The following is a 13,270-nucleotide window of genomic DNA, read 5'->3' on the forward strand; positions in this document are numbered from 1 at the left end:
TTAAAGCAAATAGCTTTTGTAAAAAACCCACATTTTGCTAATGTTGCTGGTTAATTGATCTCATTCTCTGAGGCAGAAATGTAGCAACCTGTATGCATAGTAACATTGTTAATTATTCTGTTGTTAACTGTTCCCATTCTAAGGCCCATGCATTGCCAGAGTGATGTAAAGCCTTATAAATGACAGAAAGGGAATCAGCTAGGAAGGTCTATGCGCTCTCACTTTTTTCCTGTGCCTTTTTTTTTTTTTTTTAAAAGAGACTTTTGAGGGCAAATAAACATTTAGCACGCAGTCAATAAAATGTCAGGACAGTCCAAACCAAGCACTTCCCAAAGTACCGAGCTAGGTTCAGGACAATGATTAGCAAAACTGTATGACTTTGTGTATGTATAACTTTTGAAAGTCTGAGCCACTTAAAAATGACGTTCTACTTTTTTTTTCTCCCCTGTTTGGTGTTCTGTAAAGTAATTTAAATGAAAATCCAGGATTATAACTAGAATGTAGGGTATTAGTTACCAAGTATTTGTAACTTAACTTTCATGTGTTTAGGACACTGACTTTTTTCTGTATTGTAGTTTAAATAACTTGCCAAAACAATTGAAACTGGTGTGATTATATTGCATTATTTTGACAAATAAAATTTGCAGATTTTTTTTTTTTTGGGTGCAGAATCCCCCCAGGTGTAACAGGGGGTAAGAGGAGATGATCAGTGATCCCTTTTGGCCTTAGAATCTATGAAGCTACGATATACTAGGTAAACGTTGGGAAATACTAAGTGCAGTTTGTTCTTTGAGATAAAGTTCAGAATCTCCTGTGGAGTCTTTACTTAATCTGTGTTGAAAGTACACTTTACTGTCACAAGTTCTTCTAGTACAGGGGCGGGCAAACTTTTTGGCCTGAGGGCCACATTGGGTTTCCGAAATTGTATGGAGGGCCGGTTAGGGGAGGCTGTGCCTCCCCAAACAGCTAGGCATGGCCCAGCCCCTGCCTCCTATCTGACCCCACTGCTTCTTGCCCTCTGACCGTCCCCCCTGGACTCCTTCCCCATCCTGTTCCCTGACAGCCCCCCTGAACTCCCCGCCCCTGACTTCCCCCTGCTGCCCCATCCAACCCCTCCCTCTCATTCCTGACTTGCCGCGCCCCCCCCCCAACCCCCAGACCACTGCCCATCCAACCACCCCTTCTCCCTGTTCCCTGACAATCCCTGAAACCCCTGCTCCTGACTGCCCCCCTCTGTTCCCTGCCCTCTGACTGCCCCGACCCCTATCCATACCCCTGCCCCCTGACCACCACCACACCGAACTCCCCTGCCCTCTATCCAACCTCCCTGCCCCCTTACCGCTCTGCCTGGAACACTAGTGGCTGGCGGAACTACATCCATGCCTCCCAGAGCACCAGGACAGGCAGCTGTGGCACCTGGCTGGAGCCAGCCATGCCACCGCGCAGCACAGAGCACCGGGTCAGGCTGGCTGTGCAGCTGCGCTACGCTGCCCAGCAAGAGCTAGCAGCCCCACCACCCAGAGCATTGCACCAGCAACGGGGTGACCTGAGGCTGTGGGGGAGGGCGGAACAGTGGGGAAGGGCTAGGGGCTAGACTCCCCAGCCAGGAGCTCAGGGGCTGGGCAGGATGGTCCCATGGGCCGGAGGTGGCCCGCGGGCCATAGTTTGCCCACCTCTGTTCTAGTAGGTCAGCTGATAAGTCTACTTCAGATGCCTCTAGTTCTTTACATGCCTTTCCTAGAGAGTCGTCATTCAGTTTGGGAAATACATGTTAGAAGCCACAGTTGTTTTGTGAAACCATTTTGAAAGTTTGTTTTCGTTCCAGTGCAGAACAAAAATATGCCGTGAAGTGGCAAGGTAATCTTTCAGAGAGCTCTAGTTATCAGCCTTGAATTTTATTTAGGCTAGGAAATAGTTCTTAAGTCAAACAGAAAGAGTCCTTGTTGTTCTAAGTTTAGTCTAGATTGTCATTAATCTTGCCGTGATGGTTGATGCTTTGTATAGTGTTGAGCCTTGTTGCTCTTTGATTAGCTATGTTGATTAGCTGTCCACTTTGTGCTAGTTACGGTTCCTTATCAACTTAAATAGTTTGCATCCTATTTTCCTTTTATCATTTTCAATAACTTCTATTAGCCATAACAATGGTCTTGTTTACAAGTAGAATCTGTGAAGGATGAAATCTGTCTAGTTTTTCAATAATATAAACTTTATTTGCCATTCTGAGAATAGCTTTTGGTTTTGCTCCTATTCGTCTTGTTTGAAAACAAAACAAAATTGAAAGGTCAGACTTTAAATTGTCTTCTTGAATAGATGACCTACATGCTTTCTCTTTCTTTTATTTTTGATCCCGTTTTATAGTAGACACTTGAAATGTTCTTTCTGATCTCTCTATCCTTACAACATACAAAAAACTACATTAAAAGAAAGTTAATACTTATTTGTATTACCATAGTGCCAAAGAGCCCTAGTCATGGACCAGGACTCCGTTGTGCTAGGTTCTATACAAATATAGAACAAAAAGGCTGTTTCCTGCCCCAGACAGCTGACAAACTTAAGTATAAGACATGAGACATCAGATGAATGCGCACAGTGAGACAATGTTATGATTGTAAAGTCAAACATTCAAAATTTAGGAAATGCCAAGTTTACAATTGCCTCTGTAACCTTAATTCTGCTTCCTTGTGCAGCCGTCCTGTATTCCGAATGAGGAACGTGTATTGTGGAACAAATAGCATGGGATTGTGTAACTAAAGACTATATTGTTATGTATTTGGATGGGCAACCTCAATGTTTTATAGTGCTAAGCAATCTAAAAGTAGTGTTACCAGCTGCCCCTTATTAATGTGCAGATAAGTGTTTAAACCAACACGTGATTTATTTTTGACTCCATAGCAGTACCATTCAATTTCATCAGGTTTCCATCTCTGCCAAATGAACTCTGTGAAAGGTGCATTATTGATGAAAGAGTTTCTTGGTTGATGACGGTTCTGTTGAGTTGACAACTCCTGTATATTTCAACCTCAAAAGGAGCTGCATTATAGTCTGCTCTCAGTAGATGAAACCACAAAGGTTTACCACAGGAAGACTATTGCCCACATGCTTTTCTAATCATGATTTTAGCTTTCAGTTTGGTCCTGTATGCTTATGCTATTCATACCTGATGTAAAGTTTGAACTCTGGATACCCAGGTAGCACATTGAAAGCTTTTCTATTTCAAATGCTCTGTTGCTTCACATACTTTCTTGAATACCTAATTAGCATTTCTGAATCATTGTTTAAAATTTATCCATTTATTGTGTGAGAATTGCACAAGAATGATTTATTCCCCAAGATAGTGACCACTTAACACTCAGATGTGATGGTGATGGGGCCATCTATGTACATAGATGATTAAATCATCAGTGTCATCATTACTATGTTTTAGAATCTATCAAACTAAGACCAGCTAATACATTCTTAAACAGCACCGGCGCAGTGGTGGATTAGCAAATGGGCCAGCTGGTGGGCCCCAGAAAAATGGGCATGCCCCAACCTGCTCCGCCTGCCCGGCGCTCCTGCCGGGGAGTGAGGTTGGAGCATGGGGACTTCTGCCCACCCGATGCTCCTACCAGGGAGCAGGGGAAGCCTCTGTGCCCTGAGTCCATTTCCCTGTCAGGAGCGGGAGGTGTATTGGGGGGATGACTGCAGGCAGAAGGGGTGGGGAGGGGCCCCACAAAACCCTAATCCACCTTTGCATTGTCTATTCTGTGGTAAACTGTGTTTAAAGACACGTTAATTAACACATGTTAGCTAACATGTTTTGAAACACCATTTATTTTTCCAGTTTAGACAGCACTCTGTCTAGAGTAGAGTAGTTCTCCTGTCATTAGGTGACCTCTCCTGCCTTCTAATCAGTTCTGTTCCATCTACCTGTTTTTCCTGGGGGTCTAGTAGGATGACACTAAGGAAGGGAAGTTTAAGAGAGGAAGGAATTACTAGATTGTCTGAAAGTGTTTTATATTTCTTTATTTAAATCTTTAATTTAAATACTATACAGACAATTTTAAAAAGATCTGTTTTGACGCTTCAAAGCTACTTTTCCTTTTGATTATGGACTGAGAGCAGTGTTCCCACTAACTTTTCCCACTCATGTGCAGAATGAGTTTTGTTATGTGCCTCAATGTGTGACACATCACCTCCATGTTGGTGCACATAACAAAATTCATGTGGTGGGGGTGCGGCTGAGAGGTTGGGAGGGTGAGGACTGCAGCTAGGGTTGTGGGCTCTGGCTGGGGCCAGGGATGAGGGGCTCAGGGCTGGGGCAGAGGGTTGGAGTGCAGGGGGTGAGGGCTCTGGGGGTGGGGCTGGGGATGAGGGCTCAGGGTGCGGGAGGGTGCTCAGGACTGGAGCAGAGGGTTGGGGTGTGGGGGGTGAGGGTTCTAGCTGGGGTCATGGGCTCTGGGGTGAGGTTGGGGATGAGGGGTTTGCGGTGCAGGATGCCCCATGGCAGCTCCACAACTGCGGGAGAGCGTCTCTCCCCACGGCAGCAGCTCCAGGGGCTTGGGCCGCGGGATAGGCACTTCTCCCCAACTGCGGCAGGTCTGGGCCGGGGGAGGGGCATTTCTCTCATTGGCACCCCTGAACACCTGCACAGCATTTAATAGGCTGCTGCATGGCCACACAGCTTAGAGGGAACTTGCACTGAGAGATCCCAATTCTCTGGTCTTCCAAGTAGACATCAAGTAAAAATAGAGGACAAGATTTGATGTTCCTGACACTTTCAAAGTCTAAAAAAAAAAAGGGCAAAAAAATCCAAAAATATTTCATGCTGCATTTATACCAGGTGAAGAAATAAAAAGGCATTATTCTATTTTTTTTTATAGACCACCTTTTAATTCACAAATGTTTGCAATGTTGTAGCCATGTTTGTCTCGGGATATAAGTCTGAGAGACTCAAGGTAGGTGAGGTCATATCTTTTATTGGACCAACTTCTGGCGGTAGAAGGGACAAGCTTTTGAGCTACGTGGAGCTCTGACACTCTGGTCACCTTCTCCAAACCTGTGTAGCTCAAAAGCTTGTCCCTTCCACCATCAGAAGTTGGTCCAATAAAATATATTACTTTGCCTACCTTATTTTTTTTTTCTTTGCATGGATAGGCATGGAGTGGAAAGTAGTACATATATTTAGGGACAAGTTGACCAAATTACACTTGTTATGGAAACCATAAAGCTAAATTTCCTTACTTCAGTGTGATTGATATTACAGTTTTAATGTCAGATTAATGGAATGGGGGATTTTTGGTAGAAGCGTTCCATTCCTTGGTTATTTGGAGTCCATTTTTATCTTGAGCCTGGATTCAGTGCTAGCCTAGGATGCCTGTGAAACACATTCTGGTGAATAGTTTCTGCTACATTCACTCTCTAGAGAATAAACAATAACAAAAATCTGAAAGATGAAAAGTGTTGTGTATTGCTAGCATTTAATGGAAGCCCAATTACACCCTAAACATAGCTGCAATTCAATAATGACACATTGGCTTTAGAGGTACATGGATTAAGAGATTTGAGGTACAGGATAGAAATTGCTGAATGAATTTGAACATTGTCCTTTTTGCTTTCTAAAAATATACTGAATTTGCAGTTCATTACCAAATGCAGCAACATTTTGTTAAATTTTTCTTAACTCTTAAATATTTTCTGCTTTCTTGTTCAGTTAGAGATTGTACTATCAGATAGCTTCAGTGCATTGATGTAATGAGCAGCTGCTTGTAGAATAAAGATCTGCTCTTGTCCTTTCTCGTGTGCATTTTGTAAGTTAAGGCACGACAGGAGGAAAAGGAGAGAACTGATTGGATGTGTTACATCTGCAGACGATTAACATGACTGCTGCAGCTTGCTTCCTCAGTGTTGGAGCATTCAACTGCAGACAGCTTTGATTGTGGAAGAGAAAGAAAGCAAGAGGGAGGAACATATGATAGCCTTTTAAATGTTAATGGTATCTGATCTCCTTGATGTATGCATGTTCAGTAGTTTTTCTGTGGAATCAAGACAATGAAGGTCTTTAATTTTATATTATTGAATCAGCAAGGCCTTAAATGATGTAAGGTGAAATGGGGTTCCAGTGTAACTGTCTCTGAAGAACTGCGGCTTTCATGGTGAGTGAATGTATCAGACATGATGCTCGGAATGTATGCAACATCTTAGGCAGTATATTAAAATAGTATATTTGCAGCACCACCACAGAGAATGGTAAGCTGTTACTATGCTGATTGCTAGTAAAATCAAAATAGGCTAGAAAGTAGCTTTCAAATGCATAGTTAAAAATGTAAACCTTAAGATAATCTTTTTGTAGGTATTAAAATCCTTCTTAAAAATATGTAAAAACAACTTCTCAAAAGGAGAATAGTTTCTCTTTTGCAGAGCAAGGTTGTTTAGCCATGAAATACGTTGAAGTACTGTATCTTCATGAAGGTGGTGACTAAGAGTATGGCACTGCTAAATGAAAAATAAATCAGGCTGTTTTGCATCTTTAGCAAGATAAAAACAGATGTTGGGTACATTTAGTCTTTAACTCAGTAGCTTTCGAAATAAACACACAATATAAATAATTTCCAGACCCCTTATGCATCATGCTTCAGAATCTTTATTGGTAAAGGTGTAAAGCAAGCAAAATGTGTGCATGTTATTGTTGAACTGTTTTTGTCATCTCACTTAAAATTTTAAAGTAGACCTGCTGTCACGGCACATACCTTAAAAGTTTTATTTGGAGAGTTAAGTCTCAAATGGTGGTTTCATCCTATATTAATTGCACATGTCAATTACTATGTTGGTTTAATACCCCTTAACCTGTATATATTTATAAACAAGTAAGAGTAATGAAAATATTATTTTAAGAGCTGTTCAGCAATTCAAGAGGTGTGTTTTGCTAGCTACAATGTCTGCATGTACAGATCTTCCTACACTCTCAATCAGCAAATACTCTTAATGTGAGTTTGCATAGAATTCAGAATCTACTTCATAGCTGTATCTTCAAAGTATGCTATGCCAGAGATTGCATCCTCTGTTCATTAATGTGAGGATTATTTAAAAGCTGTTGTCTTCTGATTTTTTTAATAACATAACAAAAATATTTTTAAATAAGTGAATATTGACTGTCAAATGTTGTCATTTTTTACTCCTTTTTGGATATTGTTTGAAAGGGTAAAAATACTACTGACAGTTCATACAGCTTGTCTTATATGTGCCACTCCCATTTTAGGAGCATGCTGATGATGATACAAGTTCACTGGTCTCTTTTACACTGTAGTGTTCAGTAAAACATCCGAAGACATTTGCTAAAATATAGAGGAGGAGGATTTGGGCTTTAGAGGGGGTGGAATAATAGTATCTCTTAATGAGCCAGTATCTTAAATAGCCACAACAAAGTAGCCTCTAAAATTTCAATATAATATTTATATAGTAACTGTGTGAGTGCAGTGAAAAAAGATGCTGGGCTGGAAAAAAATGGGTCTTGTGTGAATGAAGTATTTTCAAAATTGGTTCTTCTGTACAGAAAACAAAATCCCCACTCCAGAACACTGTGTAAAGTCCCTTAAACCTCCCAGAAGCAGTTCTGGTTTTCAGTCACTCTTCAACTGAATGCAAACCCTTTCTAAAACATGTATTTTTCACAAATTCCAGCAGATCACTTAATTCTCATTCCTTTTTAAAATTGTGGTGTTTCTTTTTTTTTTAGTCTGTCTTCTGTGTATGCGTTAGGAAGAGCAATATGTAATGAGTTCCATACATCATCTTCAATTTTTTCTTAACTTAATTTAATGTGCTTTCTATTAGTAATAATCCAAACAATTAAAATGTTGTAAATTTAGGAACAAGGATCAGTTGGCCATTGGAAGCAGTAATACATGTTAATGTTTGATTAAGTTAATTTTAAAAAACAACTAATTTTGTCATATAAGAATAAAATGCAAGCTTCTAATTGATAGAGAGAAATTGAGAGAGGGAGTGGAGTTTGGCTGTAACAGCTTCATTCAACTGAGTAAAACTGATGTACTCCAGATTTATGATGATGTAATTGAGGATATGTTTTGGCATTGTGCCTTTTTTAATACATTTCTATCTCAGTTAAGATAAGTAGTTTTCCAGGGGGTTCTTAAAATTTTAAGAATAGCAACTTTGTTTTATCTTTGGGTTTCCAAGTATGTAATCTGTCAGTGTCCCTACCCTTGGCATGTTTCTTTGTACCTCTTCTCTACTCTCCGGATATAGTTTTGCATAGAGAAGAGCTTAGTCAGTACAAACTTTCTCCTTTAAATAGCCAATATATAAATACTGTTCATGATAGTTTAAATTAGTCTGGTGGCTGCTACTCCTTGGAAGTCAAACTAATACAACAGTGGTATTTAACCTATTGGAAATTGACCTCATGATAGCACCATGATTTTCAAGATGGATCATAATGTGCTTCCTTTTCATTCATAGAGCTGTGGAAACATGAATCTTGTTGTTTGGGGGGAGAGAGAGAGAGAGAACAAATACCTCTGTATCCACCGCAGTTGATGAAAACCCTCAAGCTTTGGGGGCAGAAACCACCTTTGAGAAGGGATTTAGGAATAAAGTTTCCATATACACAGGTTAAGGAATAACTGCTTATTGCAGAGTATCTTGCATCCTCCTCTGAAGGATGTGGTATTGGTAATCTTAGACTATGGGTCTAACCTAGTAAGGCAATTTGTGTTCCTAAATCAGGAAAATTGGGGATTCCTCTAACTTTGGCCTAACAGCTCCACAGTCTTGCAGTGTCCTGTCTTCCCCATCAGTGGTTTCCAAATGCTTCTTTTTGCCCCCCACGTCTCATATTCCTTTAAAATCTCAGATACTAGATCCAGATTACATGCAATAATTATATAACTTTTTTTCTATGATTCATCATGGCAGAAGCATGAAGGAATAAGGGATTGAGAGGTTGGGGGAAGACCTTTGGCTTTCCTCTTTGTGCAAATATTAATGGTTAGACACAGCTGAGGCAGAGTGTTAAAAATGTTTGTTTCTGATGTGTTGCAGCTGTCTGCTATGGCAGACCATTAGCACAGATGTAGCAGTTTTCTATTAATGTAGTCTGTAGTGTGTAGATGGCGCTAAAACAGACTGTCACATTATTCTGCTTCTGTTTCAGCAGTGAAAGCATTTAAAAAAAAAAAAAGGTACTTTTCATGCCTTTCAGTAAATTAGGAACCTACTTTGGAAATCCTGAATGACCAAGCCTACATCAGTTGTACTAGGGCCTTTAAAAAATATTTCCTTAGTGGTTTTCTATATAGTTTACATTTGTAGTTTAAAATAAATGAATCAGCCTCTCAGTATTCTTTGGAAGAAGTTTGCATCAATGAGAATGTAGAAGAGTCTCATGGATGAAACCCTGTTCATGGATGCACCCACAAATTACTTGCTTATAGCACTCAGATTTTGCAGACAGTGTTGCATTTGTGAGGTGGCAGACTGTATGGTAAGAATTTAACACATTAAGTATTTGTAATTTTGCCTTTTTTCCTCATAGAACTACTACCAAATATCAACACTTTAAAATTAGCTTTATTTGTAGAATATGATCATTGGTGATATGCCTAACTCACTGGTTCACGTGCCATAGTAGGGTGGTACATGGGTTGGTGTATCTGAATAAGGATCCATTAAAACTACATTAAAAAAAATATTAACGTAGTTTGAGTTTTAGACATGGCACTATGCTGGGTCTTAAAGTTTAGAACCTTTGGCCTAGTGTAAACAATATTTCAAGATGAAATAAGCAATAAATAAGTTTTCTATTTAGCCACAATTAAAGTATTTTTTCTTCATTCTGCTTGAATATATTTGCAAATGGTTTAAGTAGGAGAAATAGTTTATAGCAAGATATAAAGACAAAGTGTTTATTGCTTCAAAGAATTTTGGTTTGGAATTCTGCAGTCATAAAATAGTTAGTTATTTTCTGCACTTCATCAATAGATCAAATCTTACAGATGAGCATAAAATGTTTAGCATATTCAAGTATCCCTCTTAGCAACAGCTCATACACAGTATCTTGAACTTGATTTTAAAATATTACTTGTAGAAGTAAATTTAGACTAATTTTTTTTAAATGAAGGGAATTAGACCATTACTCAATACAATTTCAAGTGTTTTCACTTTGGGGGTTTACTATTGACTTTGATTCAAGGCATTTTTTTTAAATAATGATTGGAGTTTGATTATGAATTGTACAGAAAGGTTTCATAAGTTTTCCTGAAAGTTTTCTCATCTTGCATGTTTCTGTAGCTGTTGCAATACAGTTCATGGCTTTGATATTCTCCATCAGTGTAACCAATTATATTCTTTTTGTGCAGGAATATGAAGAAAAAACTGGACGAGCTCACAAGCCACTCTCTCCTAAACAGAATGTGAGGAAAAATCTTGACTTTGAACCCCTCTCCACCACAGCGCTTATTCTAGAAGACAGGCCAGCGTAAGTTCTGCATAGTACCATAGTAGAGGCCTCTTAAACTTAGGATGGAAAAACCTTTCGCACTGTGCATATTTTATGACTATAAATTATTTAAGCAGATGGGTTTTAAAAAAAACCTTCTAAACTACTGTATAAATGAGTGGCATATTTCTAAGGCAAATTAATAAAATCTACTTTACTGTAAGTTTCAATCTTTTTGTATACAAGAAAATGAACTAATTACTGTCTAACACTGGTGGTAGTGGTGGTAAAAAAAAAAAAAAAAAATTAATTAGCTTACAAGCATGAGCGGCTAAGTAGTTTATCTTTAAGGTAACCCAAGAATAAAAAATTAACAAGCACTTGCTGAAGAATCTGAGGGTAGCAAGGGTAATGTGTCCCTGGCACAGCAGATGTCCAGTCTTCATAAATAATGAAGCAGTGTACCAGAGAATGCTTTGTGGTGGGTTCAGTGTCACAGTATGAAGAATGTCAGGCACTTGATACATTGGCTTATCCTTCTCTTATTTTACACAGAAGTATTCTTATACAACCAAACCCATATCAGACTTCTTGGAAAGAACTGTATTGTGGTTTGTCTCTTACTTCTACGTATGCTTTTTTTGGAGAATTTATGCTGAATGTCTGGCTTTACTGCATGCAGAAACAGATAAAAGAAAACTAAATCACCATGGCAGGCTGAATTTTAAATAGTCTATTTAAAGTAGTTGTGTGTGCAGTTTAAAGATAAGAGTAAATGAAAACAAAACCTGATGTAGAATAATATATTACATATTTTTCACAAGTGCATTTCCACTGTTTAATGACAGTGAAAATAGCTCATATCAAATTGTCTACTAATATATTGTGTTAGTTACTTAGGGTACATCTATACTACCCGCCAGATCAGCGGGTAGCGTTCGATGTATCGGGGATCAATTTATCGCGTCTCGTCTGGACGCGATAAATTGATCCCTGAATCGATGCCCATACTCCACCTCTGCAGGAGGGGTAAGCGTAGTCAACGGGGGAGCCGCGGCAGTCAAATTGCCACCATGAGGACGGCCAGGTAAGTCGAACTAAGATACTTCGACTTCAGGTACACGAATAGCATAGCTGAAGTTGTGTATCTTAGTTAGAACCCCCCCGCTAGTGTAGTCCAGGCCTTAGCTTATAAAGCTGTCTGGCTGTGGTTGTGCTAAAGCATGTAGTATTTTTTCTTGCACATACAGAACAGTGGTCCAGTCTTGTATTAAGTGCTAGGTATATGTGTTAAATTGTAAAATATGTTATATGTTGTTTAAGTGACCACTCCTATATAGTGTTGGGGCAGGACTATTCATTCGATTAAAAACAAACTGATGCTCATAGCTCTATATCAGGCATCTGGAGGGATCAACCTAGACAGGGCTTCCAGATCCACTCTTCTGGCCGTTGCATTCTCACCATCAGCAATTGTGGCCCAGGGACCAATGATACCCATTGTGGGGTCTACCTCCATACCCCGACAGCCCAGCCCATCATCTTTTTTTGGGCCCCTGGGCTTCATATTTCTGGGCACCTGAATATGAGGACCCTATTTTCCACACCCAGCAGTGGTTACCACCAGATGGAGAACTACAGTCCCCACAGGAGCAGTGGATGGAGGATTGGCCAGAACTGCTGGTGCTACCAGAGCCACCAGCATCGCTCTCTTCATCTTGTCCCAATGAGGCAGTATTATCAGCCTTTCCCTCACCCCCAGATAATTTTAAACAGTACCAGGCCCTTCTTGGGAGAATCAGACTCTCTCCAGATTCCACTGAAAGAGGTCTAGGATGCAGCCCACATGCTCCTGGACATCCTCTAGGCTATGGTTCCTTCTAAAGTGGCACCCCCAATTAATGAGGCCATCATGGAACCTGCCAGAGTGAACTGGCACATTGGCATCTGGGCACAGGTGGCAGCAAAGAGGCCTGAGAAATGCCTCTTTATTCTCCCCAAGGGAGCAAAATTTCTGTTTTCAGATCCTAATACCAATTCCCTGGTGGTCCAGGTTGTTATAGAAAGAACTCAGCTACGCCAGTCCAAATCCACTACAGCCAAAGGACGTGACCCCTTTGGAAGGAAGATATTTTTTTGAGCTAGCTTAGCATTCTGAATGGCGAATTACCATGCTTTTGTTGTTCAAGTGTGACTTTTTGAATTACAACAAGCTGTCGGTGTTAGAGAACAAACACCCTCAGGATTGCAGGCTTTGGTTCTGGTTATCCTGGTTAACCAGTTACAGAATCTTCCCTCCAGGCATCCCTTGACACAGTGTCATTCCAATGACTACCTCAGTAGTCATGAGACAGACTTTGTGCCTGTAAGCCTTGTGGTTCCCCTGAGGGATCCAAATCACCATGGAGGAATTTTCCTTTGAGGATAGCCACTCTGAGCTACCTACCACTCTCTGGATGTTTATATTTTGCCACCCCTGAAGCAAATACTTCAGGCCTCTTCTCTCTCAATATCGACCACTGCCTTCATCCTTCCTTCAACAGCAGACGTATGAACCCCCCAAGAAATTAGAGGATGCAGTGAGAGAGGCATCCAGCATCACCATCCTTCACTTTGCTACCTCTTCAAAAGTCATTTTTGATGTCCCAGCTGAGGTTCGACAACCAGTCTCCACAATGCCTGCTACCACACCCTGCAGTGACTGCCCAGCCCATTTTCTTCCGATGTGGTGCACTATTACAGTGGACAAATGGGTCCTGGATGTTGTATCAAATGGCTACCAGCTAGAATCACTTCTCTCCCAGTTCTCTGACCCATCTCTCTTCAAGGACC

At 40.3% G+C, this 13,270-nt stretch overlaps 1 protein-coding gene across 8 annotated transcripts in view; it reads left to right on the forward strand.

The window, feature by feature from the left end:
* Nucleotides 1-13,270, forward strand: part of TBC1D14 (TBC1 domain family member 14) — a 103,859-nt gene that overhangs the window by 42,657 nt on the left and 47,932 nt on the right. For 7 of the 8 annotated variants that reach the window (XR_005598966.1, XR_005598967.1, XM_039539775.1 and 4 more), the window contains one exon: nt 10,359-10,477. Coding sequence is in view for 6 of the 8 variants with exons in the window: in XM_039539775.1 (XP_039395709.1) it covers nt 10,359-10,477 (119 nt within the window). In the remaining 2 variants the exon portion in view is untranslated. Of the gene's footprint in view, nt 1-5,915; nt 6,135-10,358; nt 10,478-13,270 lie in introns of those variants that run through there. The other variant, XM_039539779.1, reaches the window with a different exon arrangement.

The sequence above is a fragment of the Mauremys reevesii genome, linkage group 5 (assembly GCF_016161935.1).
Source record: "Mauremys reevesii isolate NIE-2019 linkage group 5, ASM1616193v1, whole genome shotgun sequence".
NCBI lineage: Eukaryota > Metazoa > Chordata > Testudines > Geoemydidae > Mauremys > Mauremys reevesii.